This window comes from Juglans regia, chromosome 15 (assembly GCF_001411555.2).
Source record: "Juglans regia cultivar Chandler chromosome 15, Walnut 2.0, whole genome shotgun sequence".
NCBI lineage: Eukaryota > Viridiplantae > Streptophyta > Magnoliopsida > Fagales > Juglandaceae > Juglans > Juglans regia.
The window spans coordinates 6,510,697-6,538,428 of NC_049915.1; the positions used below are offsets into that span (position 1 = coordinate 6,510,697).

The 27,732-nt window shown below is 39.0% G+C and overlaps 1 protein-coding gene across 8 annotated transcripts; it reads left to right on the plus strand.

Annotated features, from left to right (window-relative positions):
* The first annotated feature begins 869 nt into the window (after positions 1-869).
* LOC108992350 (uroporphyrinogen-III synthase, chloroplastic) lies at positions 870-27,434 on the plus strand. Of its 8 annotated transcripts, none has more exons than XR_004798478.1 (11): positions 870-1,138; positions 2,627-2,714; positions 3,343-3,412; positions 4,060-4,178; positions 4,721-4,813; positions 23,298-23,353; positions 24,031-24,116; positions 24,492-24,626; positions 25,444-25,509; positions 25,561-25,697; positions 26,916-27,434. XR_004798478.1 is itself a non-coding variant. In XM_018966883.2 (10 exons), the coding sequence occupies exons 1-9, from the start codon at positions 920-922 to the stop codon at positions 25,490-25,492; spliced, it is 915 nt and encodes a 304-aa protein (XP_018822428.1). In that variant the 5' UTR covers positions 870-919; the 3' UTR covers positions 25,493-25,509; positions 25,561-25,973. The 8 variants fall into 8 exon arrangements, 6 of the variants coding, with proteins under 6 accessions (XP_018822428.1, XP_018822427.1, XP_035541945.1 ...); XR_004798477.1 differs by having other exon boundaries at positions 25,575-25,697; XM_018966883.2 differs by lacking the exon at positions 26,916-27,434 and having other exon boundaries at positions 25,561-25,973.
* Positions 27,435-27,732: the final 298 nt, after the last annotated feature.

The window sequence follows — 27,732 nt, forward strand, 5'->3', positions numbered from 1 at the left end:
TATAAAAACAAACTATAATCTAATCCTTTTATTTAAACGAATCAAATATTTTAATACAAAACTTAATTATTTGTATTAAACTTTTATCTTAATACAATCTTAATGTGTATAAATTTTATAAATTTTTTTAAATCGTAAAAAGAATGCGCATAACTTATCTATTTTAAAAAAATAATGATAGACTTATTACTTTATGTAACTATTTTATTATTCTATAGTATATTTGAACTTTTATTTTATTATTATTTTATTTTAAATTTTTTTAACATATTTAATTATTATGAAAAAATTAAAAAATATATAATTTTATTAATATTCACTTTCTTAATTATTAAGTAAAAAGAATTTACTTAAAAAAAAAAAAAAAAAAAAAAAAGAATCATAAATAAAGTCTATGTGAAATAAAAATAATAAAAAGAATCTATTTTAAAAATATATTTTAAACATAAAAATCTACGTGAAAAAAAAAAAAGAAAAAAAAAAGGTATGAGCTGTCAAGTGTTGGTAACAGGGGCGCACGGCACCCTAGGCTTGGGTAGGGCGGTTGGGACGCAAAAAGACCTCTAAGCTATTTCCCCTTTTAGAAAAACCAGAACAGCCTAACAACGGTTACGATGTTAATTCTCCTTATATCTCCACTGTTCATCTATTGGACAATTCGTCTTTGACTTTTAAGGGACCACAATCGAACGGCTAGGAATGTGATGCTACATTAACGTACGAGTAAAAGCCACGTGGCTTCCAGCAGCTTCGTTGGGTCGGCGCTTTAAGAAATAATCAAATGATTAAACCAATAATTAATTAATTTAATGTCCACTTTTGCAAAGAAATAAATAAATTATTATTTCTTTGTGGGTGTGATAATTTGGCAACAGCTGGAGGTTTGGCGCAGAGCCTCTGCTCAACACGTTTGCGGTCCATGGCTCTTCCTTCTCAACTCTCCTCTCTCTCTTCTCTCTCCCCTCCGTCCACTTCTGCTCCTCCTCCTCCTCCTCTGCAAATTCACCGCCGAAGGCGAATTGCTCTCAGATTCCGAGCTTCTCATACTTCTTCTTTGGGCTCTTCGTCGAATCCAGCGGGGCCCAAAGTCGTGGTCACCAGAGAACGCGGCAAGAACGGCAAGCTCATCAGAGCTCTGGTATTTATTTATTTTTCTCTCTCTCTCTCTCTCTCTCTATCCCTCTCTCCCTCACATTCTGAAGTTATTTTTTATTTCCTTGAGATTTCTTGATTTTGCGTTTCTTTTGAATTTCGCAATGGCCTATTGATGCTATGGATGAATCTGCTAGTCTTGTTCTCCTTGTTTATTGAGAATAGTTTGTGTGCTTATATTTTGAGCGTGGCTTGTATTTTAATTTTTCACATTAGGTTTTCGATTGTATGTGGAAAAAAGAACGCTGCATTCTCAGCTATGTGCTTTTCTTTTAATCAGAATTCTCAATATCTCAAAGAACGATATGTGTTCAAGCTCATCAGCTACATGTGCAGGTGGAACTGAAATTACATTTCGAGAGAGCAATTTTCATCATTTTAAAGAATCTTCTTGAAGCTACATTTGTTTCACTTTCTACGAGAAAACGCAAGAAGAAACAAAAAGGGCAAGGAGAAAACACATTTATTGCCACTATTGGGCTATGGAGAGAAAGTAAAAAGAAATTAATAGGATGTAGGAAAATTGTGCCTCTTTTTATTGTTAATAAATTATGATCATTTTGAAGATAACACTTTGGTGGGCCATGGCGAAGAATTTGCTATTTTCTTAGTTCTCTTCTTTCCATTTCCATTCGGTAATCTGATAGTGGCAGAATTAGAAAGTTAAATATTTTTTTCTTTTTTCTATCCTCAACGTTGAAAAATAATTGTGTTAAAAACTAGATGTTCTTGAAGCTTATTATTTTTACTATTTTCGGTTTAATATTTCTTTTATAAGTAAATTTACATTTTGATAGTAGATGTATAATGTTTGATAATGCCTCTATTCAAAGGATAGTGATTTTCTATTCGATGATAATGAAGTAGGTGGAAATCCCCTCACTCCCCTCCAAAAGAAGAAGAAAAAAGCCTGATTTTCCACTTTCTTAATTCCCTATTTCAAATCTGTTGCTAATCTGTTTTGTCTTTACTGCCACTCATTCACAACTGCTAATCTGTTACATCCTTCAAGCCACCCAGTAAAATGGATACAGCCCCTGGCTACCGTCTGCCAATGCTTTGGACTATGGATGCATGAATGTATTGTCTTTCTTCCACTAACCTATCATATTTTTTTCATCTCCATTCTCTAAATGCTAGTTATCCGAACTATATATTTACCTACCAAAAAAAAAAAAAAAAAAGTGTCATCAGAACTCTTAAGTATAATTTAAGCAATATTATATTTAAATCTTTTCCAGTAAATACACCTGCATGATGTTGCCTAGGTGATAATTTTTCTCTTGTTGTGTTTGCCATGTCCTTTGAAAGAGCTTTCCTCCAATTTTTTGGGTACTGTGCTCACTCATATGTTTCCAGCAGAGACATGTTTTGGTATCTTCACCACTAGGAAACATGTTGTAGTGGGATTCTTGGTGCATGGGTACTCAAATATATCTTTGAATTAAGATTATATTTCTAATGCCGAGTACAGGCTAAACATGGAATTAACTGTCTGGAGCTTCCCCTCATTCAGCATACACAGGGGCCTGATATGGGTAGGCTTTCATCCGTATTAAGTGGTAAGCTCGTGTTCTTTGTGGTCTAGATTGTTGGTTCTATGAGATGGTTTTTTAGTGGAGGTGCAAGTGATTCCATTTTACCAGGTCCCTGATAGTTAGGAACTGCCCTGTGCTTACACAATGGTGATCATCTTCACTCTCTTCACTCTCTCTTTTGCCATGGCAGCATGTATGAGTAGCTAGAATTAACTGGCATACTATGCATTTTAGCTGACGGAACCCTCTGTTTGTTTAGTCCACCACCAAATCCCAGGGCTTAACCCTATAGTATTGGTTAGAGCTCTATCTAGCTTTATAGGGATAGGACTATCCTCTCTTCTATTTGACCAGGTGTAGAAAGCTCCCCCATAACTCAAATCATATAACTCGGCATTATCGATGCAGACACAAAACTCATCCATCCAGCTGGGCCGCATGGTTGACCCCCCAGTATTTTCATTTTGCTTTCTAATGGCATTCAAGTCATTTTGTTGTCAAGCCTGGATCAGGCTGGTCTTTGAATATGAAATGAGACATGGATAGCACAGCATCTTTTGTACTAGGAAGTATGGTCAACTACCTTGATTTGATTTTTTTTCCTCATTTTTTAAAATTGAACATACTTTTTTTTTGTATGTGTTTATCACAGCAGATACACCATTTGATTGGATTGTCATAACTTCCCCTGAGGCTGGGTCGGTCTTTCTGGAGGCATGGAAGTAAGGGTTAGAACTTGTTGACTGTACTCTGACATATTTTATATGCTATTTTTTCCTGCATTCTTATTTCTGGAATTGAAACTGGAGTTTTAGTTTGTGGTTTAAACATGTCTTTTTTTTTCCCCTCAATTTGCTTGTCATCCTTAATCCTAGGACATGCATGCAATATTTTTTCTTTTGACTAAATTGTCGTCTCTTGTATTTATGCATGCGGTGATTGGCTTTCTTATTTTTTTTTTCCTTACACCTGACTTGACAAAACTCTTATCCGATTTTTTTTTTTCCCAGCACACACAATCATGTGCACCCCACATAGATATATATTCTTTGGAAACTGGATAGAATGCTTGTAGACACTGCATTATGGATTCTTTCAGTAGCTTATGATCAAATCAAATAACTAATAGAACATATCAAATCAAATAATCTCCATAGTTGGATGCAAAGTACAATATGCACAATTTTGTTTTTGTTTTTTTCCAAAATTCAGTTTGCCCAAAACAGAAACTGTAGCACATAATCTAATTTCCGAAAGCATTACTTCTTTTTAAGAAATTAAGCATTTGGTGATAATTCCTTTTTGTTCTTTCTTTCCCCCTATTAAAACTTGGCAAAATGATAAACTTGATCTTAATTTAAAACCTTAGGGCGGCCGGGACCCCAAATGTTAATGTAGGTGTTGTGGGAGCTGGTACGGCGAGCGTTTTTGACGACGTATTGCAGTTCTCCAATCGATCACTCAATGTTGCCTTTGCACCCTCAAAAGGTATTTGTTCATGTGTTTGCAGGTTTGCACTTACATATAGACACATTTTTATTGCCTGGTTTTCTTGTTTGGTCATTAGAGCAAAAAATGAACAGAATAAGGGCACGTGAGAATCATATACGGTGAGCAGTCAAGGGTGTTATGATATAAGAATCTTCATAATCAGGATGAAGTAAGCTTGGAGCATTTCAGATTGATGAATAAATCAGAGAGTTACATATTTAACGAGTCTCTCAGCTTATGTTGAGGAGAAAATTAATTTCAGTTTGTTTAGTGGGGTTGGCTTTGTTACATTTGTGGTTATTTCTTGATTCTCTCACACACACATGAACCCATGCACTACTCACATGCAGGCATACATAAATATGTGTCTTTGGAGTAATAATGTGATTCTATTTTGAGTCTGCATCATTAATAACTTGATTTACTGTTTATAATAATTTTTTCATCTGATAATTAATCGTTCAGGCAAATGATTATAGTTTCCCTCTGTTAAGCATCAAAATGGCGATTATTTGTTTCTAAAAATTTGCTCTTTCCAGCGACAGGTAAGGTTCTGGCTTCTGAGCTTCCAAAGAATGGGGTAAAATGCAGAGTCTTATATCCTGCTTCTGCAAAAGCTAGCAATGAGATTGGTATGTGAAATGTTCCTTTTATATGCTTTTCTTTACATTGTGGCCATCTAAATACTGAAAATTCGTTTTCCCAAATATCATTATATATTTGTTATTTGATGAGATTACTTTGTACAATCAATCTGGCTGGTTTGCATTGTAATTCATGTGAAGTGCTAGTTTTGTTTTTTTTGATAATTTTATTGCATGAACAATAGGCATAGTCCAAGTATGCAGGAAGTATACATGGAAAATGCCTAGCAACCACTAGAAAGTAGATAAAGATGCAAGCAAATTATGAAAGCTAGTACCATTACAAACAATAACAGGAGCCCAAGAAAGCAAGGTGTCGAAAACGAATCTCTTCAACTTGTCCAAGGAACGCACCTGATCTTCAAAACACCTACCATTTCTCTCTATCCAAAGACACCACATAATACAATGAGGAATCATTTTCCACATAATACAATGGTTAGTGGAGGGGGATTCGAATGCGGCTTTCTTTCATGCTATGATGCGTATTAAAAAGAAGAATAAAAGGGTTGCGAAAATGCGGCTGGAGAATGGACATGTTCTTGAATCTGTGGAAGAGGTTCATAATGGTGCTGTTAATTTTTTTCAGGAACTACTTGCTACGGATGAAGTTCATTTTGATGAAGACTCCCTTTCTTTGCTTTTGCCGTCGTTCTGGAAATGAAGCATTAACTGCGAAGCCTTCAATGGAAGAGGTAAAATCTGCTCTTTGCTTGGGATATTGTTAAGCACGACATTTTGGAGATGGCCATTGAGTTTTTTGAGGGGAAGTCTTTATTGACGTTTTTTGGTGCAACTAATCTGGTCCTCATTCCTAAGGTTGATGAACCTGTGGGTTTTGGGCAATTCCGACCTATTAGTCTTTGTTCGGTGATTTATAAAATTTTGTCGAAGGTGATGGTGTTTCGTTTGGCTCCATTGCTGCATAAAGTTATTTCTCAGGAGCAATCTGCATTTATTAGGGGGAGAAGTATTTTTGATAATATAGCTATTGCACAGGAGTTGGTCCAGGGAGAGAATGTTATGTTTAAAATAGATATGGCCAAGGCGTATGATAGGGTTAATTGGTGGTTTTTATTGGAGGTATTGAAAAGGTTGGGATTCTTGGATAAATGGAGGAATATGATTTTTAATTGTATTTCTTCTCCATATTTCTCAGTTATGTTGAATGGGTGTTCACAGTGTTTTTTCAAGGCTTCACGGGGTCTTCGTCAGGGTGATCCTCTCTCACCGTATTTGTTTATTTTATCAGAGGAAGTACTCTCGCATATGTTAAATAGAGAGTTTCACTTGGGAAGGATTAAGCCTTTCAATTCTTGTGGGGGTACCATGATTAACCATTTGTTGTATGCGGATGATCTACTGATTTTTTCTAATGGTGGTAAAGCTTCAATTAGAAACCTTTTGGAGGTAATTCATTTGAGAGCCGCTTTGCACTAGTCCATCCGTTGGTAAGGCTTTAACAGCCCCCAATGGTAGTCCGCCACGTCAGTGATTCCACACAAATCACAATAGGGTCACAACATTGGATAATCGATAGTTTGAACCTCACTCACAATTTCAGACTTCCGAAGAACACCATCTTTGTCTCTCACCGCCGCACGACACATGTTCCATTACCAACCAGTTCCGTCGCCACCAGTCCTTCGCCCACAAGTAATTTCAAACACCATATCCATTGCCCACCAGTAATTTCGAATACCATCTCCGTCGCCAAAAATAAGATAGATATAAGAAAAACACTCTAGAAAATGAAAATGAAAATGATCCTCGTACAGAAGCAAACAAAACCAGCATTTTCACACACCATTTTATGTTCCTCGTACAACAATCTCACGCCAACACAGAAGCAAACAGAACCAACATTTCCAAGTGGCCCTCCTCTTGTAAACCTCACACCACAATCTCACGCCATAGTCAAAATTGATAGCCATATTACCACTAGAGAAACAAAATCAGATTAATTCGGAATAAAAGCAAAAATTGCAGAAGAATTCGTAGGTCAGTACAATATTTGGGGAATTCGTAGCTGATAGAGGGCTAACAACACCAAATCCGTCCTCGGAGTGTCACGGCTTCGAGGGTTATGTTGTCGGCGGCGGCGGCTGGTAGCGAATCTACAAATTCTAACACCGCTGCTTGGGTTTTTGGATTTGGTCGAGAGAGACAGGGCAGGGTCTCGACTGAAGGGGGCTTCAAGGTTTCTGGTCTTGTCTTGGGAGAGGGTGGGAGGAGGGGTCTATAGGTTTTCTTGCCACCGTCGCGAGGGAGCGAAGATCTCTGGGAGAGGGCATGCGAGAGGGGTTGAGGTATGAGGTTTCTTGTTTTCATGCAAGAAGGGGTGAGGGGATGAATTTCAGATATTTTGATGTGTGGTCATATCGAAGTAAAGTTGTGAAGCCTACGTGACGCTCAACCATTGAAGGGCTGTTATTGGAGAGATGTTGGATGGACCGGCCAAAAGATTTACTCAATTCATTTATATGAGGCTATGTCGGGTTGGCGGGTTAGTGCTCATAAATCTTCTATGTTTTTCTCTTCTAATTTTTCGATTGATAGAAAATTCGAATTAAAAAGAATCTCTGGCTTTGAGGAAGGTGCATGGCCTTGTACTTATTTGGGTATCCCATTGCATGTGGGGAGAATGAGATTACGGCTGTTTGACCCTTTGATTGCTAAGATTCATAATAAGTAGCGGGGTAGAAAGGTAAACTTCTCTCCTTTGGTGGTAAAATTGTTTTAAATAAGCATGTTTTGAATAGCATGCCTATTCACATGCTTTTAGTTTTGAATTTACCAAAGGGAGTTTTGTCGGCATTGAAAGGGATTTTCTCCAATTTCTTATGGGGTTCATCCATAGAGAATAAAAAAAGGAAGTGGATTTCGTGGAGGAAAATTTGTTTGTCGATAGAAGAAGGGGGGCTGGGGATATCAGATTTATCAGAAGTGCAAACTTCTTTGCTTATGAAGTTTGCTTGGAAAATCCTTCAAGGCAATTCTTTGTGGGCTATTTTTTTCTCTACTAAATATGTGGGGGATAAGCATATTTATTCGGTTATGAATCTGAGGAAGGGATCTCGTTTCTGGAAGGGGATTATGCGGTTAATGCCAATTGTGTTGGAAAAATTCCCGATGGGTTATTCACAATGGAAATTCCAGCTTTTGGTTTGATAACTGGCTGGGAGATGAGATTTTGGCGGAGAGCAGATTGGTGATTGGGGATTCTGGGTTGCGGCTCAAGTCTCTTTGGTCTGGATCAGGTTGGAATGTAGAGCTGCTTCGGTACTTGGTTTCTGAGCAGCTGGTGCAGAAAATTACTAGGTCGGATGTTAAATTGAAGAAGGGAGAGGATAAATGTGTTTGGGCCCCTTCGGTTGATGGTAATTTCTCCACTAAATCTGCGTGGCAGCTTGTGCGGAAAAAAGGGAGTTTGTGCTCTTGGCGCAGATGGTTGTGGCATGATGTAGTGCCCAATAAGATGTCATTTTGCTGTTGGAGGGTTAGAAGAAAATTATTACCAGTTGATGAGGCTATTATGCAGTTGGGTATTCCGATGGTATCTAAATGTTCTTGTTGTGCAAAGCCTAATATGGAGACATTAGACCATGTTCTATGTGAGGGGGAGGGGCCGAAAAAAATCTGGAGTTATTTTGCGTCGATTTGTGGGATTTGGTTGCCACGGGTTCAGACTTGGGACGGGATGATGATTTTTTGGCGGAGGTGTGCGGCATCTTCTTCGTAGGTTGGCTAGATCTGTGGTGTGCTACCCATTATTATTTCTTGAGCTCTTTGGAGGGCTAGATGTGCATCTCGGATGGAGGGTGCTAATTTTGATTGGAGGGTCATTTTGAGAGTAGTGAAAGTGAACTTAAGGGATATATCATATGGCTTGCGGAAATTCAAAATGATGGGCACTAATGATTTGTCAGTTTTGCAGGATCTTAATTGTCCTATTCTTCCGTGAAAAGTTACCAAGATTAATAGCTTGGAAGCCGCTGGATATGGGTTTTATTAAACTTAATGTTGATGGTGGATCTTGGGGAAATCCGGGGAGGTCTGGTGGTGGGGGCATCCTTCGGGACTATAGGGGTAAGGTGATACGGGTTTTGCTCACTTTTATGGTCATGCGACGAGTATTGTTGCCGAGTGCCGTGCTCTTCTTGATGGTCTTCGTTTGTGTCATTCACTTGGTTTGAGAGATTTATTAGTGGAATCTGATTCAAGTGTTGTGATGGGTTGGCTAGCTTCCGAGATATGCAAATATTGGTTTCTTTGGGATTTTTTGGAAGAGATAAAAAACTCTTGTTAGTTTGCTCAAAATATTCGCTTTCAACATAATTTTAGAGAGACTAAGGAGACGTTTGGATTCGAAGATGAGTTGAGATGAGTTGAGATGGATTGTGAATAGTAATAAGATGAGTTGTGAATAGTAGTGAGATTTGTGAGTTAAAGTTGCTGAATAGTAATAAATAGTAGTGAGATGAGTTGAGATGAGCTGAGATATCCTACGAATCCAAACGCCTCCTAAATGGCAGCAGATTTTTTGGCAAAAGAAGGCACGATGGGTAGATCTTTTGATTTTATTGGTAAAGATTTGGTGCAAGGAAGGCTTCGGGGCATTGTTCGACTAGACTTATTGGGAATCCCATATATTCGTTATTGATGTATTTTTTGATGAAATGTTGTAATCATGGTTTCCCTCCGCCTTAGTGAGGGTTGTTAATAATTAAAGGCTTGACCTTGCTTTGGGAAAAAAAAAAAAAATCATTTTCCACACTATAGCAATATGAGCGTTACCCCAAAGACCACTCCAACATCTGAAAATATCCATTACCCCCATCTAGGCATTACCCATGCCACACCAGTTCTGTTGAAGATTTCATCCCTTAAGATCTTGGCCACATCACAATGTAACTGATCCATCGTTTCTCCATTTTTCTTACGCAAGTAGCACCAATCCAAAATGATTTTTTTTTTTGATAAATAGGCATAGCCATATACATAAATCTAAACAAAAAAACAAGAGCATGCTCTTCACTACGTTGGCGCATTATAGACAAGAAAATCATGAAGGTCCTATCAAAGTTGCATCGAATACCTCTCTTGAGAGTTTTCCGTGTATTCTATCAATATCAATCCCTAATTACATCCCCGGAATCATATGTCCAGCTGTCTAGCAGGAAAGAATTAATGAATACCAATAAGGAAACTAAATATCGCCTATATATATCTACAACTACTACTATATTTACAGCCATCTATATATTGCCATATATGAATATCATTGACATCCCCCCTCAAATTAATGCTGGTCGATCAAGAAGTATCAATTTGTCAATCATGAATTGATGACGGTGGCGAGACATAGCCTTGGTAAAGACATCAGCAGTTTGGTGTTCAGTGGAAATGTGAGGAAGTGTAATCACATGTTGATCAAGTGCTTTCACGAATGGAATGATAATCTACTTCAATATGTTTGGTGTGCTCATGAAACACAGGATTGACAGCAATCTGAATAGCACTAGTGTTATCCTCATGAAGATGAGTAGGAGTAAGTTGTGGAATACCAAGTTCACTCATCAAACCTCGAAGCCACACAATCTCTGAACACGCGGAGGACAACACGATACTCAGATTCGGTAGAAGATTTTGATACTTGATCTTGCTTCTTACTTTTCCAAGAAATGAGAGCATTACCAAAAAACATACACCAACCAGTAACAGAACGACGAGTATCCACACAATCGGCCCAATTAGCATCACTATAACCTGTTAACTGTAAGGAATTCCTAGTAGAGAAGAATAAACCTCTACCAGATGTACCTTTGAGATAACATAATGATCCGTCCGTCATACTGCTGCTAGATGAGATTGACGAGGAGCCTGTATAAATTGACTAACCTGTTGGACAACAAATGAAATATCAGGTCGAGTAATAGTCAAGTAATTACTTATAAAAAAAAAGAGTAGTGATAGGGTTACGACCCTTTTACTACCCATTTACTACTCCTAGTTCATTTCAAGTTTTTTTATATTTTTATCATTTTTTAAAGTATTTTTTTAACATCCTTAACCATTAAGAAAGAATTAAAAAAATATATAATTTTACTAATAGTCATTTCCTTAACCATGAAGTAAAATTAAAAATTAAAAAAAAATCAAATATAAAATGAGTAGTAGAAGGGTAGTAACCCTATCATTTTCCTAAAAAAAAAGAGTAATAGTCAAGTAATTTAAGCTCCCTACTAACTGCCGATACCGAGATGGATCAGATAAGAGTTCTCCCTCATCCCGACAAAGCTTTAAATTGACCTCCAGAGGTGCAAGTACAGAGTTTCGTGATTGGAGACCAGCCAAGGTGAGAATCTCTTGGGTATACTTGTGCTGATGCAAAAGCATACCGTTGGGACAAGAATGTACCTCAAGACCAAGAAATACTGAAGTGGGCCAAGGTTTTTCATATGAAAGGTAGTCTTGAGATGCTGCTGTAGACGCTCAATCAAGTGAGAATCAGAACCTGTGATAACTTTGTCATTGACATATACTAAAAGAACAAGAAATCCAATGGCAGTTCTCTTAAGAAAGAGAGAAGAATCAAACCGACTCTGAGTAAAATGAAAATCAAGAAGAGTGGTGCGAAACTTCTCAAACCATGCACGCGGTGCCTGCTTTAATCCATATACAAATCGTTTCAACTGACAAACCTTAGTGGACGATGAAGTGAACATACTAGGAGGAGGAGACATATATATTTCTTCCTTCAAGTCCTCATGTAAGAACGCATTTTTCACATCCATCTGCCTAAGAGACTAACCTTTGGAAGTAGCAATGGCCATAAGAGTACGTATAGTAGTCCTCTTGGCGACGGGTGCAAAGGTCTCATAAACAGGCCTTATATCTCTCAATAGTGCCATCAGGTTGTAGCTTGATGGTATATACCCATTTGCAACCAATGAGTTTGACTCCATCAGGACAGGGAACGATGTCCCAACAAGCTTGAGCAGTAGCCTGAGAATAATATTTGGGCACATAAGTAGTATCAAGAGGAGCCTGATGGGCAGTATGTACGAACCCATGCCTGTCTGGGGGACGTGAAACTCGAGATGATCGTCGAGGTTCAGTTGGGATGGGATCAGATGTCAGTTCTGTGACAAGAAGGGGCAGCAGAGACTGGGCGATGTCTTTGATACACAAGCTTTGGCTTAAAACGTTCAAGAGTACAAGACACATCATCAAAAATAGGCAGCTGAACAGAAGTAAAATCATGTGAAACGCAAGACTGGAAGAAATATTGGTTTTCAAAGAAAACCACATTTCGAGAGACACGGAGTTTGTTAGTATCCGCATCATAACACATAAACCCTTTATGAACATTACTATACCCAAGAAAAGCACACCGAGCAGCCTGAGCAGAAAGCTTGTGATGTTCAGTAGATGGCAAATGAACAAAACAAACGCAGCCTAATATATGAAGAGAATTATACTCAGGAACAACACTAAACAGACGAGAGAATGGAGAGTCAAAATGTAAATTTGGAGAAGGTAAATGTTATCAAATACACAGCTGAAGATAAGGCTTTGACCCAAAATTGAGGAGGCACAAAAGATTCAATCAACAAAGTACGAACAACATCCAAAAGATGACGATTCTTACGCTCATCAACTCCATTCTGTTAAGGGGTGTAAGGACATGATCGTTGGGAGATAATATCCCGAGTTTTGAGATAATCCTGAAACTCATGGGACGTATATTCCCCTCCTAGAGTTAGAATGAAGGGTTTTAATACAAGCAGAAAATTGAGTCGCAATAAACACAACAAAAGCTTGAAAAGTGGAAAACACATAAGCTTTTGAGCGGAGGAAATAAACCCAAGTGAAATGACTATAGTCATCAATGAAAGTCATGAAATACTTGTATTGAGCACGAGACAGTATGAGACTCACTCCCCAGACATCAGTATGAATAATCTCAAAATATGTGGAAGCGCGACTGCCATGTAAAGGAAAAGGTAAAGATTTGCTTTTACCAAGTTTACAATAACTACAATCCAAAGACACGTTAGAAACTGAATTTTTTTTTTCCCCAAATGACCTTGTTTCATAAGATAATTCAAAACAAAAGAATTAGGATGTCCCAATTTCTTATGCCAAACATCACTATTATTAGTAACAGTAGTACAAACAAAGTAATCAAAACTGAAAATAGAAAACTGAAGAGGAAATAGACGTCCTACTTTAGGCCCCTTCGCGATCACGTTCCCCGATACTCGATCCTGCACACAACAACCATTACGATAAAAATGAATCTCACAATTATTATTTACGAGCTGTCCAACTGACATTAAATTCGTTGATAATTCTGGTGACACAAATACATTGTTGAAAGAGGACCCCAGAGTTCCAGTTGTAGTGATAGGAAGAGTATTACCATTGGCGATTTGAATATGCTGGTCACCCTTATATTTAAGAACATCATGTAAAGCATCGACATTCCAGTCATATGATTGGAAGCCGTAGAGTCAACCAACCAAGGAGAGGTGAGAAAAGTTCCCTTACCTTGAAGACCAAAAGCAGAGAAAGCGGAAACAATCATCTGTTGGACCATCTCGGGTGTAAGAGTGGACGAAGAACCAGTTGTAGGCTGCTGTCCCGGAGTAGAAACAAAGGGAACAACAACTAAATTAGCCTGTGCAGCAGTGTGAAATACTTAGCCTTGTTGATTCTGAGCTCGCACACGACAGTCTTTAATGATATGTCCCTCCTCCTTGCAATAATTGCAAAATTTCCTGCTGCAATGTTTCGCAATATGCCCACATTCTTTGCAACTATACCATTGTATCTGTGTCTTGGATCTTCCTTTCCCTTGAGTAGCATATGCTACATTAGCCATCTTAGTTGTCACAGTTTCTTGTGTGAGACCATGTTGAGTGGCAAGACATTGCTCTTCTTTCAATAATTCCCTTAAGCACACATCTAGGGAAGGAACAAGATTACGGTTTATCAAACCTGCTCACGTAGTCTCAAATTCTGGTCTTAGTTTCATAAAAATTTGATTTCTTTGACTCTCAGTAGGAACAACTTGCAGTGCTTCTAATGCTTCCTTAGGAACTTTAGAATACACTATCCCAGAATATTCACTCCATATATTCAGAAATCCAACATAGAACTGTTCAATAGAGAGATTACCTTGTCTGTAGTTGGAAATCTCTAACTCAAGTTGGAACTTGCGTGCAATATTGTCCTGATAATCTACTCGTCTAAAATAGTCCCACATCTCCTTAGAAGTAGTAAATGATCGAAGATTGTTGACCATATGTGGTTCAGCGGAACTTAATAGCCAAGTACTAAATTCTTTGAGATCAGTAGGGGCCACAGAAGACCCATCCAAGTGACCCCATAATTCCTTTCCTTTCACAAACATTCGAAATTGAAATTCCCAACTTCCATAATTCTTCCCATTAAAATGGATGATGGAATTTTCGCCTGACATGATTTCCAATAATAGGAGAAACTGAGAGCACCAAAAAAAGAATTGGCCTGAGGATTAAAACCGAGAGTACCAAGAAAAATACCTAAAACAATTGGTACCGAGATTAATCAAAGTCCAGAAATACACTACCAGAGTGTGCCGAAATCCACAATACACACTCGGAAAACAGTGTGCCAAAATCACCAAATAGCGCCAAAAAAAACCTCTATGAAAACAGAGTGCCGACACAATGAAGGAGTAGCCCAGAAAAAAATAACCCAGAAAGTGCCGAGAACTTCGAGTAACTTTGCTAGAAATTGCCGAAAACTCTAGAAACTCTGGTCCAAGAATAGACGACTCGAATGAACCTAGGAGACACTAGTCTGAGAACAGACCAAGCCGATGACCACAGAAAACACTAAGCTATAAACAGATAGTGCCGAGCAAAACAAAAGACACTAGTCTGAAAATAGACAGTGCCGACACAAGGGAAGTATACTAGCCTAGGAAGAACTAATGCCGAGATTTTGCCCACAAAAAAATTCTAGGGCTCTGATACCATGTCAAAGTTGCATCGAATACCTCTCTCGAGAGTTTTCCATGTATTATATCAATATTCAATCCCTAATTACGTCCCTGGAATCAGCTGTCCAGCAGGAAAGAATAAATGAATACCAATAAGGAAACTAAATATCACCTATATATATCTACAGTTACTGCTATATTTACAGCCATTTATATATTTCCATATATGAATATCGTTGACAGGTCCATGCCATTGAAGTCAACAACAATGGCCCAAGTACAAAGTGTTCTAAAGAATAAGTCTTTCAACTCCTCCTGCGATCTCTCCTAGTCCTCAAATGTCCTGTCATTGCGCACCTGCCATAAACATCACATAATTCATATAGGGATCATCTTCCAGACAACTTGAATTTGTTGCATGCCTCTTAGATTTGTCCAGCTGGCTAGTATTTCCATCATTGTCTCCGGCATAACCCAAGACAAGTCTAATCTCTTGAACACCTCATTCCATAATACCCAAGCTGTCTCACAATGTAGTAGAAGGTGGTTTATAGACTCCCCCCAATCCAAAATGATAATACCACGTTTTCTCAAGTTATCAATGAGCAGAATTTTCCAAAGCTAGGTTAGATGGCTGTAGTGTGTGATGAAGCAATTGATGGGATGTAGTGCCCCGAAGAAATTCAGGACCTACAAAAGACTGCTAGAAAAGCATAAAAAATGTTAAGACAATTTGATATAGGTTTTCTTTGGGCTGCTTGCCACTTTGCAAAAGCTATTTCAGCTCAAACCCATCGAGAAATCCACTCAATGATCCTAAGAACAATTGTGAAAGGTGCTGTGGGAATTTTTTGATGGGTAAGATAGAGATTTTTTCTTACTCATGTTATTTCTTTGGGCATTGGCTATTGTATTGGATGGGACCTGTTTTCATGATTTCTTTGTTGCTTTTTCTAGTTCTTAGTTTGTAATTAGGTATTTTCTCTTGTATACTGCCTGTGTACTTGGGCTTCGCTTATCTACGTGGTTTAATAAATTTCTTTTTACCAATGAAAAAAGAAAGTATGAAAAATACTGTCACAGTAGTACACAAGAAGTATACAAGAGATTGCCTAACAAACAAAAGGAAAAAGAGTAAAAAGTTCTTGAAAGTAGAAACAGAGAGCAATACTATCTTATCCAATGGGACATAATTATTCATAACAGGAATTCGTGTTTATTTTAAACTACTAGGATAAATTACAGAGTGAGAAGATCAGATTCATAATTTGACGTCATCGGCTCTATCTAATTATTTAGGGGTTTTTTCTCTTCGTACAAGGGGTTTTTTTTTCCCCTCTCTCTCTCTCTCTCTCTCTCTCTCTCTCTCTCTCTCTCTCTCTCTCTCCCTCCGTACAAGTGTGAAAAAAGTAAACTCTGGTCCTTTGCCGTCGAGGATGGCGGTTAGATAGTTCCTTTGCTACATCGACGTTAAGATGGGATATACAAGGGAGCTTGTGATCGAATCTAAGCTCTTCTCTGTAGTGAGGGAAGGAGGTTTGGTCTGTATCATTGAAAGAGGTAGAAGATTCAAGCAGGAGCTATTGATGGGGCTGGGCACTGCACAATGGCTTGAGAGAGCTTTGAAGGATAGTGCAATAGGTGAAAGAAATGATTTTTACTTGTCAATAAGAGAGGGGTACCAGAGTTTCATTGCTCAACGATGTTCGAATAACCGAGGCAGATTCTTGGAGGTGGCAGTGTACGGTGATGGGAGTCGACGTAGTTTCATTCTTATTCCAGAAGGGGATGGAAAAGAATGAGGGAGGTGTTGAGGGAGGTTACTGAGGTGGACAGAAGCAGAGATGGAGGTGGTGGTGATGTACAGAGGAGGAAGTGGGGGGAAGAGGTATACTTGAAATCATACAAAGAAGCTCTCTCTCCGGTGGGGGCCTTTGGGGTGTCGAGAACTGGGGCCGAAGGGGGAGGGCCTGATGGAGATGTGCCCCGAGCCACTCGTTGTCCTTTTTGGGAGAGAGAAATTTTTGCATGGTGAGGGAGGTGCAGGTGCAACTGGGGTATTTGCAGGGGGAGGTTGAAAAGGTGATGAAATGTGTTGGGGTTATTAAGGAAAGGGATGATACGGGGTGTTTTTTTGGGGGGGGGGGGGGTAGTCTAAAGGCAAATACGGGGCATTTCCAGGAGCCCTTAAGGGCTTCAATTGGCAGGATGGGTCCTAATGGGCCGTATTTCGCTCAGCCCCGTATAACTAATGGGCAAAGCTATCAAGTCAAGCAGCAGGCTGATAGGCTTGACCCGAAGCCCAAGGCCCGGCAAGAATGGAGGGCCAGATCAGGTTATGTGGGTGCAGGAGGAAGGTTTCCTTTGCTGGATGTGTCGTCGCGCCGCCACCAGAGGGTGGTGGACTTGCCGGAGTCTTCAACGCGACGTTATCAGAAGTTGCCAGATGAAGGTGGTGGTGTAGCCGGAGGTAGGTTTGTTTTAGCAGGAGAAACAAAAAATGCTGACAGAGTTAGAGGTGGCTCTTCCACCACCACCGAGTGCTTTTCTACTTCCGGGGAGTGCACAAAAATTGCCGACAGAGCGTGGGGGAGGTGACGAGGGTCTGGCGAGTAATACCGAGGTGCCTAGCGACGTCGTTTTACTGGGAGATAGTGTAGGGGACTCGGCTAGTGATGATTTATTTCTCTTAGATGAAGAGAACTCCCAGAGGCTTATCCAAGTGTTGAGTGATTCAGTTGGGGAGTTTGGATTGGTGCTCGAGGAAGAGAATTTGGAGGAACAACAGGATTTTCAAATGCAGCACCCTTTGAAGTGTTTGTTTCCAAACCAATCAAGTGTATCAGATTGAGTGGTTAATACAGTGAAGGATATTTAGGAAATGTTGGGTTTGAAGTGTGAAGGTTATGAGGAGCAGTTCATGGCATTACTCACCGCTATCGAAACGGGTCACCAACAACAAAGGAAAGCTGGACAGCTTGAACTCAAGAGGCTGACTTGGTCCATGAACTCTGAAGGTAGCTCCAGTAGGGATAGGACTAAGGGGAAGGGGCTGTTTTATCCCAAATGAAACCAAAAATCATATCGTGGAATGTCCGCGGACTAAATGAGGCTAGCAAACGTCTTTAAGTAAGAAACTTGCTGCGAGGGTGGAAGGCGGATATTGTTTGTTTACAGGAGACGAAGTTGAAAGTTATTAATTCAAAAATTGTGAGAAGTATATAGAGTTGTATACATGTGGATTGGATATATTTGGCAGCTAACGGCGCTTCAGGAGGCGTGTTGGTGATGTGGGACCAACGAGTGGTGGAGAAAAGAGAGGAGTTTATTGGATTATTTTCGGTTGCATATTCCTTTAAGAGTGTATCAGATGGTTATTTGTGGGCTTTTGCAGGTATTTATGGACCTAATTCAGACAACGATCAGAGTGTATTGTGGGATGAACTAGCTGGAGTGCACAGTTGGTGGGATCTTCCATGGTGTATTGGTGGAGATTTTAATGTAACAAGATTTCCTAGTGAGTGTTTTGGCAATAGAAGAGTGCGTCCAACAATGTCAGATTTTTCAGAATGCATTTTTGAGTTGAATTTAGTAGATTTACCAATGGCAGAGGTTATTTATGTGGGCCAATAATCAGACATGGTCTCGGTTAGACAGATTCTTAATTTCCCCAGAGTGGGAAAGTCATTTTCCGGAGGTTTGGATAAAGAGATTGCCTTGGCTATGTTCGGACCATTGGCCTATCATACTGGATTGTGGTGGGATTCAAAGAAGACGTTGGTACTTTAAGTTCGAAAACATGTGGCTGAAGATGGAAGGTTTTATGGATAGGGTCAGACAGTGGTGGTCATCTTATCAGATTTAGGGTACCCCCAGTTTCATGTTTGCGGGTAAATTAAAAGCTCTAAAACAAGACTCAAAGCTTTGGAATCGGCAATCTTTTGGGGACATTGGGGAACACAAGAAATGCAAGACAAGGGAGATCCAGGAGCTGGAAAGGGTACAAGAGTCTAGGACCTTAACACAGGAGGAATTAGCTCAAAAGCTAGTGCTAGTTGCAGATCTCGAGAGGATCGTTCTATTAGAAGAGATTTCGTGGCGGCAAAAGTCGAGAGTGTTATGGTTGAAGGAAGGCGATCGTTGTACTTTGTTTTTCCACAGGGTAGCCAATTCTCACAGGAGATCTAATAATATTGAGTCGAAGATTGATGGGGTAGATTGTAAATATGAGCAAAGGATTAATGATCACGTAGTTGGTTTTTTTTTTGAACAGTTACTCACTGAGCAGGAGGGTTGGCGGCCTAAGCCCGATGGGCTATTTTTTGACTCTATTGGGTCAATGGATGGCATCTGCTTGGAGAGACCTTTTGAGGAGGTCGAGGTTTTTGAAGTAGTGAGGAAATGGCTAAAGATAAGGCTTGGGGTCCTGATGGGTTTTCTATGGGTTTCTTTCAAGCATGTTGGGATGTATTAAATGATGATCTCATGAAGGTGTTCCAGGAGTTTCACTCGGCTGGACAATTTGAGAAAAGCCTAAACGCCACTTCCCTAGCTTTGATACCAAAAACGGTTGGGGCTTCGGAGATTAGGGAGTTTCGACCCATTAGTCTTGTAAATGGGGTATACAAGATCCTTTCCAAGGTATTTGCGAATCGCCTTAGTGAGGTCGTGGGAAAGATAATCTCAAAGCCTCAAAATGCTTTTGTAAATGATAGACAGATTTTAGATGCGGTCCTTATTGCAAATGAATGTCTGGACAGTAGACTGAAAGCTGGCACTGTAGGGATTATATGCAAATTAGACATGGAGAAAGAGTATGACCATGTTAATTGGGATTTTCTACTCGACCTTCTTTGGAGGTATGGTTTTGGGGAGAGATGAAGATCATGGATCCGTTGGTGTATATCTACAGTGAAATTCTCAGTTCTGATAAATGGAAGCCCAACAGGTTTTTTTCACAGCACATGAGATCTAAGACAAGGCAATCCGTTATCCTCAGTACTCTTTGTTCTTGTAATGGAGTCTTTGAGCAGAATGACCTCAGCCTTGGTCACTAATGGGCGTGTGACTGGTTACTCGATTGGATCCCCGGGTGGGGGACTTACTAATATTTCGCATTTATTATTTGCAGATGACACTCTTATCTTCTGTGAGGCAGACTATAATCAGGTTAGAGTCTTGAAGGCTCTTCTACTTTGTTTTGAAGCAGTTTCTGAGTTGAAAGTGAACCTGGAAAAATCAGAGATGGTGCCTATTGGAGGAGTTCAATGTATAAGACAATTGGCTAATATTTTGGGGCGTAAGATTGCCTCACTCCCTATGACATATCTTGGTCTTCCGTTGGGGGCCATCTCGAGAGCAGCTTCTTTATGGGATATAGTGATTGAGAAAGTAGAACGTTGACTAGCAGGCTGGAAGAGAATGTTCATGTCTAAAGGGGGTAGGATTACCCTGATAAAGAGTACGTTATCTAACCTATTGACATATTTTCTATCCTTGTTCCCTATTCCAGCAAGTGTGGCGCTTCGTATTGAGAAACTTCAACGGGATTTCTTGTGGGGTGGAATAGGTGAGGAGTTTAAATTTCACCTAATTAGATGGGAGAAGGTTTGCTGTCCTCTCTCTAATGGTGGTTTGGGCATTAGAAGTTTGAGGATTTTTAATCGGGTGTTACTTGGAAAATGGCTATGGAGATACCATAAAGAACCATAAGCTTTATGGAAGTTGGTGATTGAGAGTAAATATGGTGGCTTATGGGGCAGCTAGTGTACCAATGAAGTGAGAGGGGCACATGGAGTGGGTTTGTGGAAACATATAAGAAGAGGATGGGGGGTCTTCTCTCGCCACTCAAGATATTGTCTAGGAGACGGGGCTAGGATCAAATTCTGGTTTGATACTTGGTGTGGTAATTGGCTCTAAAGGATCTATTTCTTGCTCTCTTTAGGGTTGCAAGTGTAAAGGATGTCTTAGTGGCGGAAGTCATGGTGATAGTGGGGGAATAGATCCAATGGAACATCAATTTTAGCCGGGTGGCTCATGATTGGGAAATGGACAGTTTTGCAGCTTTTTTCAGCCTCTTGTATTCAATCAAACCGAGTAACCAGCGTGCTGATTTTTTGTGGTGGATAGCTACAAGTAAATGTACGTTCTCGGTTTGCTCGTTTTATAAGTCCCTGTCACAGGAGCTTCCAACTCAGTTTCCTTGGAAAAGGATTTGGAGACATAAGGCGCCTCTCAAAGCACCATTTTTTGTGTGGACCGCTTCTTTGGGCAAGATCCTCACAACAGATAATTTGAGGAGATGAAGGGTGATCATCGTAGATTGGTGTTGTATGTGTAGGAAGGAGGGAGAATCAGTGGATCATCTTCTACTACATTGTGAGGTAGCTCGAGGGATATGGAATGAGGTATTTAGTAGGCTAGACTTGGGTTGGGTTATGCCCGAGACAATAGTGGCAATGCTGGCTAGTTGGACAGACCTGAGAGGTAATCAACAGATCAAGGCTGTATGGAAGATGCTTCCTATTTGCATCATGTGGTGTGTGTGGCAGGAGCACAATGAACGGACGTTTGAGGACAAAGAGAGATCGATGGAGGAACTTAAAGCTTTTTTCTTTAGAACTCTTTGTACTCGGGCCATTGCCGTTAATTTTAATGGCCAAGATTTCCATAATTTCCCTATATCTATTTCTTCTACGTAGTTAGGACACCCTTTGTACTGAACATGGCTTTGCCTATTCTTTTATTAATATACTTTTACTTATCAAAAAAAAAAAATCTTATCCAATGAAAAAGGGTGCATAGAATGGAAGATTGAGCTTAATCACTGATTTTCCACAATTTTAATTGTGTTTGTTTCTCTCTCTCCATAGACACCATATTACTTCCACATAGGTGCACACTTACGGTTACCAAATTGCTCTTTCCTACTTGTTAGGAACTCTATCTCCCTAAAATGCATCACCTAAACTACCCCAAAGAGGCCGATTAATCACTATCATGCCCTGCTTTGTCAGGTTGTCCAAGATAAGATCTTCACTATGGCCGCTGTCCAAGTAAAAAAAGCTACTTTAGGTGGTGCTTTATTTCTTGAAATGAGTTTCCAAGGAAAAGGAGTCTTGTCATGAGTACATAGCACATTGTAGAAGATTATACTTCAAACACTTCTTTCCTAGGTGGGGCCAAAACCAATTTATCTTTACCATTTTGACCCACCCTGCACGTGTATAGTCTGTCAAAGAAGGATGAAAAGAGATCCATCTCCCACTCATTAACTTCCCTATTAATGGTTACACCCCATTGACTAGAGTGATGTATAAACTAATAAAGATTCTGACACATAAGCATCCTTTTTGCAAGCAATTTTGAATCACTCCGGGAAGGAACTCCTCAAGGTTTGATCACCACACCACAATTTTTGCCAGAAGTGAATCTTGGACCAATCACCCATCTCAAATATAGGCAAGCGGGAGAAGTCCCCCTAACGTCTTCTAATATTCTTTCAAAGATGAATCGCAAAAGGCATCCTTATCTTTTGTGAGCACCGACTTCCTCCTATAGTTTCATACTTTGTGTCAACTAGTACCCTTCAAAGGCTCTCTCTTTCGTAGGCATAATGCTACAGCCCACTTTCCCAATAGGGCTTGGTTAAAGAGAATTAAGTCTCACCCCTAATCCGCCTTCTTCAATCGGTGAAGATACCTTGGACCAATTCACACCGCTTCAGAGGTGCTGTGTGAATCATCTAGAGAAAAGGTTAGAAAAATATAAAATATAAAGCAGAAAATGGATGAAAATTTTCAGCACTCTGTATGTTTGGATGGCTGCTCACAATAGCTCCCAACTCTTTAGCTTTCTAGATTTTAAAGACTTATGCTTTTTTCTTCTTGTTTTGCTGGTTGGGCGTATCCGTCTGTATACTTCCTGTTCACTAGGTTTGCACCCCCTTGCACGTTCAATAAACAACATTTTGTTGGAGTACTGTTTAGCCCTGTTGATGACTTGATTTTTATTTTGAGTGCAACATTGGAGATATGTTGCTTTTACCGTTTTATACTGTTCTCACCCAGCCTCTGTAGTCAAGATAAGAATAGTGGTTTTGTGATATATGATAAGATCCATTTCCCCCTCACTACAGTTGAATATCACTTGGAAGTAATTTCATCTTCCAGGAAGCCTGGAGTTCGTTAATTTGAGTGCCAATTTAGCATTCATGGTCAGGTCTGTTTTATTAAATAAATTCTCTTGCAAATTTGATTTGCCACATTCAGGCAGTTGGGGATTTTCTCATATCGGTGAATCTCCTTCAAGTATTGTATCTCGTAGGAACATGTATTAGCCCGAGCTTAATAGTTTATATTATTTATGGATCGTAATTTAGCATCCAGCAACATGCTTGAAGTACACCATCTTTGCCTTTATTCTTGACCAAAGCTTGGGAAATAATATTAATCAACCATTATATTTTATTTGCTGCAGAGGAAGGCTTGTCTAATCGTGGATTTGAGGTCACAAGGCTAAATACGTATACAACGGTAAAGTATTTAAAGTGGTGGTGTAGCTGTGGGTCTTCGCTTCTCTCTATTCATGTATTAAAACTTGTATTGACATATTGCAATTAAAAAACATTAAAAGTAAACATGTCTTATCATTGGCTTGTCACCAGTACTTCTCCATTAAAGACTTTTCTCTATTGATTTAATTTTGATGCAACTGAGAAAATATCCCTACTGTAAATTATAATGTAAAAGCTATATTTTTCCATATTCTGTTACACATGCTGAAATCAACTTGTTTGTTTTAACCTTTGCTTGTGAGAAATCTAGTATGCCTCTGATAACCGATTATCTAACTGGGACTGCAGTTGGATGAATCATAATTTGTGATGTTCTCTCATATTCAACCCTTTAGTTCAATCACGTCTTTAGTTTTTACCTTACAGTCTCAGAGAGTCAGATAGTTCCCCCTTTGTAGGGATTGCATCGACTAGATTGAATTTATGATTTCTGATGTTGTTATAGTCAGTTTAGATTCTGAGCATTTTGCTTGTTTTTCTAAAGTGCTTTATTGTTGTGGCTTCTATTATTTATCATGAATTACTAAACTAATTGGCCTGAAACAGTCATTATGTTTTGCTTATATGACATCATTTTCTCTAGCTGTTCTTCTTTTCTTGTGGTTCTTGACCCATCATTTGATATGTTTTTTCCAGGTACAAGTCCAGCATGTTGACCAAATGCGTTTACAGGAGGCACTTTCTACTCCTGTTGTTGCAGTCGCTTCACCTTCTTCGGTTCGGTGTGTAATTGGTTTTATTTTATCTTATTTTATGTGATATTTGATTACTTTCCTAAGTTACATGGAATGGTTTGACATGGGTTTGACCTTTTTTCACTTGTCATTAGTGGTCTTTTTTCCTACAATTGAGGACATTTTGGATTAAGTTGCCTCTGTGCCACCAAATCTACCATTTCATACATTTATTTACCACCTATATGGAGTTTTAAGTCAACTTTATAGTCACACCACTTATACTGAAGGTCAATGGGGCACCTTATATTTATTTTTCTTCTTTGGGCTACCTAGATTGATCAGAGGGTTTTGATGAGGAAGTTTTAAATCATGTACTTAGTTCATAAATCTTATTTAGTTTGTAAATCTCCATTGCAACAGTGCCTGGGTCAAACTTATTAGCGATTCAAAGTCATGGAACAACTCAGTTGCCTGTATTGGTGAGACAACTGCTTTGTCTGCAAAAAGATTAGGCCTACAAAATGTGTACTACCCAGAGCAACCAGGCCTTGAAGGGTAATGTTCACTTTCTTTACCAATTTTCTGGAAGATCTACCTTATGCCAGTATCTTTTTTATGTAAGTTCGCAATTATAAACCCTTCATGCCGAGCGATGCTGAACTAGCTTGTGTTGCAATTCTATTTTGTGAACTTAGGGAAAATAGGCTTCTTTTTCAAATGTGCTTAATTGGAATTAGAATGTCTATTGTAAGGTTTGACTGCTGGTTGTGGCTGATTCTTTTTATTTAAGGGGTATTTGTTTTCATTATAATTTGTTTTCATTATAATGTTTTCCAGAAGGGGAAAATACATGTAATTGATTTCATTTTACTGACAATTGTTTCCATTAATTGTGAATTGGCTGTTATTGTTGGCGTTTCTTACTAGCTTCTCATAACAAAAAATGTTTATGTAAAGCTATTGATGAGAAGATAATCTAGTATGTGATGAAGTGGATAAATAGCTTATATTTTTTTGGAGAACGGGTTCTGGATGTGGGATTTGTTTTTCTCCTTCTGTTAATGTAATGCCCCAAGGAAGACCTAAACCACATCCGGGTCAATACTGCAAAATGGGACAATTAAAGCCCCCAAGTATCATTATAAAGAGCAAGAACCTTTCCCTCCCAAGCAATGTGGGATCCCATTCACCACCTATATTCACTTAGTATGCTAAATGGGGTTATCCATATCATTGGGTGGTGGATTTATGGAAGTTATTTTTTATGTTCTGGGTTGAACATCTTAATTGAGAATCTGTTTTGATGAATATAACTAGTTGTATTCCAAATGAGTTAGTTTCACATTCCTAATTTAGTGAAGTCGATTGGCAGGTGGGTTGACAGCATCCTTGAAGCTTTGGGATCACATGATCAGCTCTAGAAGGTCATGTTACCAAGGTATCTTTTTTTTCCTTTTCTTTTCCAGTGTTTTAGTCATAATTATTTTAGTTGTTTCTTTTCAGTTTTTACCAAGGGCTTGGCAAATTGACGAGGAGGTAACAAGTTCAGATTGGCAGCTGCCAGCTAATGTGTAAACAAGGTGCAAAAGGAAGATGAAGTTCTTAGAAGCAGCATGGCAGAAAGGGGTAAGACCTTCAACACCCTGAAGAGATCATATCCAATTGGCATAGCTTTCTTTTGAGGCTAGTCAAGAGGATATCCTGATGAAGAAATCTTTCCATTTTTGTATTAAAGCTAACATCAGGTGTGCAACTCTATTGACAATGAATTAATTTTTTGTACTCGTATATGAAATAATGACTATTAGTAGAAATTGTCTGCCCAAAAATTATGCTGTATCATAGCTTTCATCATTAAAATTCGTTGTACACAATTAGAGAAGCTTTTTACACTCACTATTATGCTTCGTGTCATGCCTTGCTTAAGTTTTGCTGTCCATACCTTCCTAAATGACTCATTTGAATCCTTCTTAATATGCATGATTCAGTGAGGTTTATAGCTGGGGTCATCTTTAATATTGGGTTGATCAAATATCCTTTAGGTCAAGTTGCGTCTTCATCCTTCCCTTATTATGTGGTGGTGGGTGAGTTCACAATTCTTTGTAATGGTGTATTGTCTTTTTGTTTGAAATCAAATGCCTTATTAGCTATTGCTGTAGGTTTGGAATTTTTCAAAAGTTACTTGGTCAAGTACCTATCAATGATGAAGCAGCATAGGTGCATCAATAAGTGTCAGTTGAGGAGTGGAACTACAAGTTGTGGGTTGGGCAATTTTGATAGGTTTGAGATTTTGGAAATTTGATGTAGAGTGAGGATGAATGCAGTTTTGGTTTTACAATTTCAGGCCTGTTTTGAGCTTGGATGGAAGAATTGTATACATTATATTTGCATGTGGTTTGGCTGTGTTTGATTATGAGAAATCTGCTTTAGCTAGCTTTTGTTTTTTTTTTTTGGGGTGTCAACCATGCATAAGCATTTTATATAGGTTAGGCTATCAGGGCTAGAATGTTTAATCTATGTAGTGTGTTTGGATCTGCACGTGTGGAATGGGACTTTTTTTTTTTTTCTTTTCGAAGTTCATGGAATTTCTTGACTGGTGGCGTTGGGAGGATTTGAAATTTGGAGTTTCTAAAATTAGAGATTTCTCAGTAACATGGTACGGTTTTGACTTCTTTGATATGGATAAATGTAAATAAATATAGTGAATGGATCTGATTTAGTATGTGTAAGAGAAGCCCCACCTTCTGCAGTTGTTGATATAGTCTTGCTGTCAATTAGACCAAATGTAGTGATACTCTGATGAGACGTGAATGTGATTATTTGTAAGGAACTATTGACTTGCAGAACCATTTGAGCCAGACATCGAGTGCTGATAAATATCCAGTTCTCCGACCTCTTGGTTTCCTTGACTTTGATTGTGATCGCACCTGCTGGCAAAATTATTCGCGTCGTTGGAGTTCAAAGCATGTGTCTAGAAAAACTCATTTATGCCCAATATACCTGTATTATCTGAATTCAAGCATTCCCGATCTGCAATCCACTGAAGCTTTGCAGAGAAGCCTTGGTGAGTCTTCTAGTATATGCATCCGAGTCATATTGGCATATGTCATAAACCCAAGGAAACTTCACAAGAAACACAATGCAATGCCTTTGAGGTTTGATTACAGTTTGATTTGTGTTCATATTCTTTGTGAATGACTGGCATAGATAGCTTTCTCCGATTACAAGTATTAAGAGCCCTGAGGCTTGTGTTTGTCGCTGGCTTTGCCATAGTCGGAGAAACTGGTTGAAAAGAAAACCCCAGCTGAGGATTCTAGAAAGATAACATTTGCCATTGCTATTTCAGACAGGTATTACTTTGAACTTGTTTGAAGTTGACAATATTAGGGATGGAAGAGGAAAAGGATGGAGAGAAAATGCTCAATGCTCAATGATCATGGGTAGAGAAGAATTTGCTTACCGTTGATCCAGGCATAATCACTTCGGAACTGTTTTCTCATCACTCTTAGACTCTCGAAAATCACAGATATTTCCAGGGCTCCATGTCCAAGAGAAGAGTATCCTGGGCCTGCACATATTAATCTTTCTCGTACTATTTTAAGCCAGAAAATGGCAGCAATGATGGTGGCAATCGTGCCATCCACGGGGGGTTGTCTCTCTC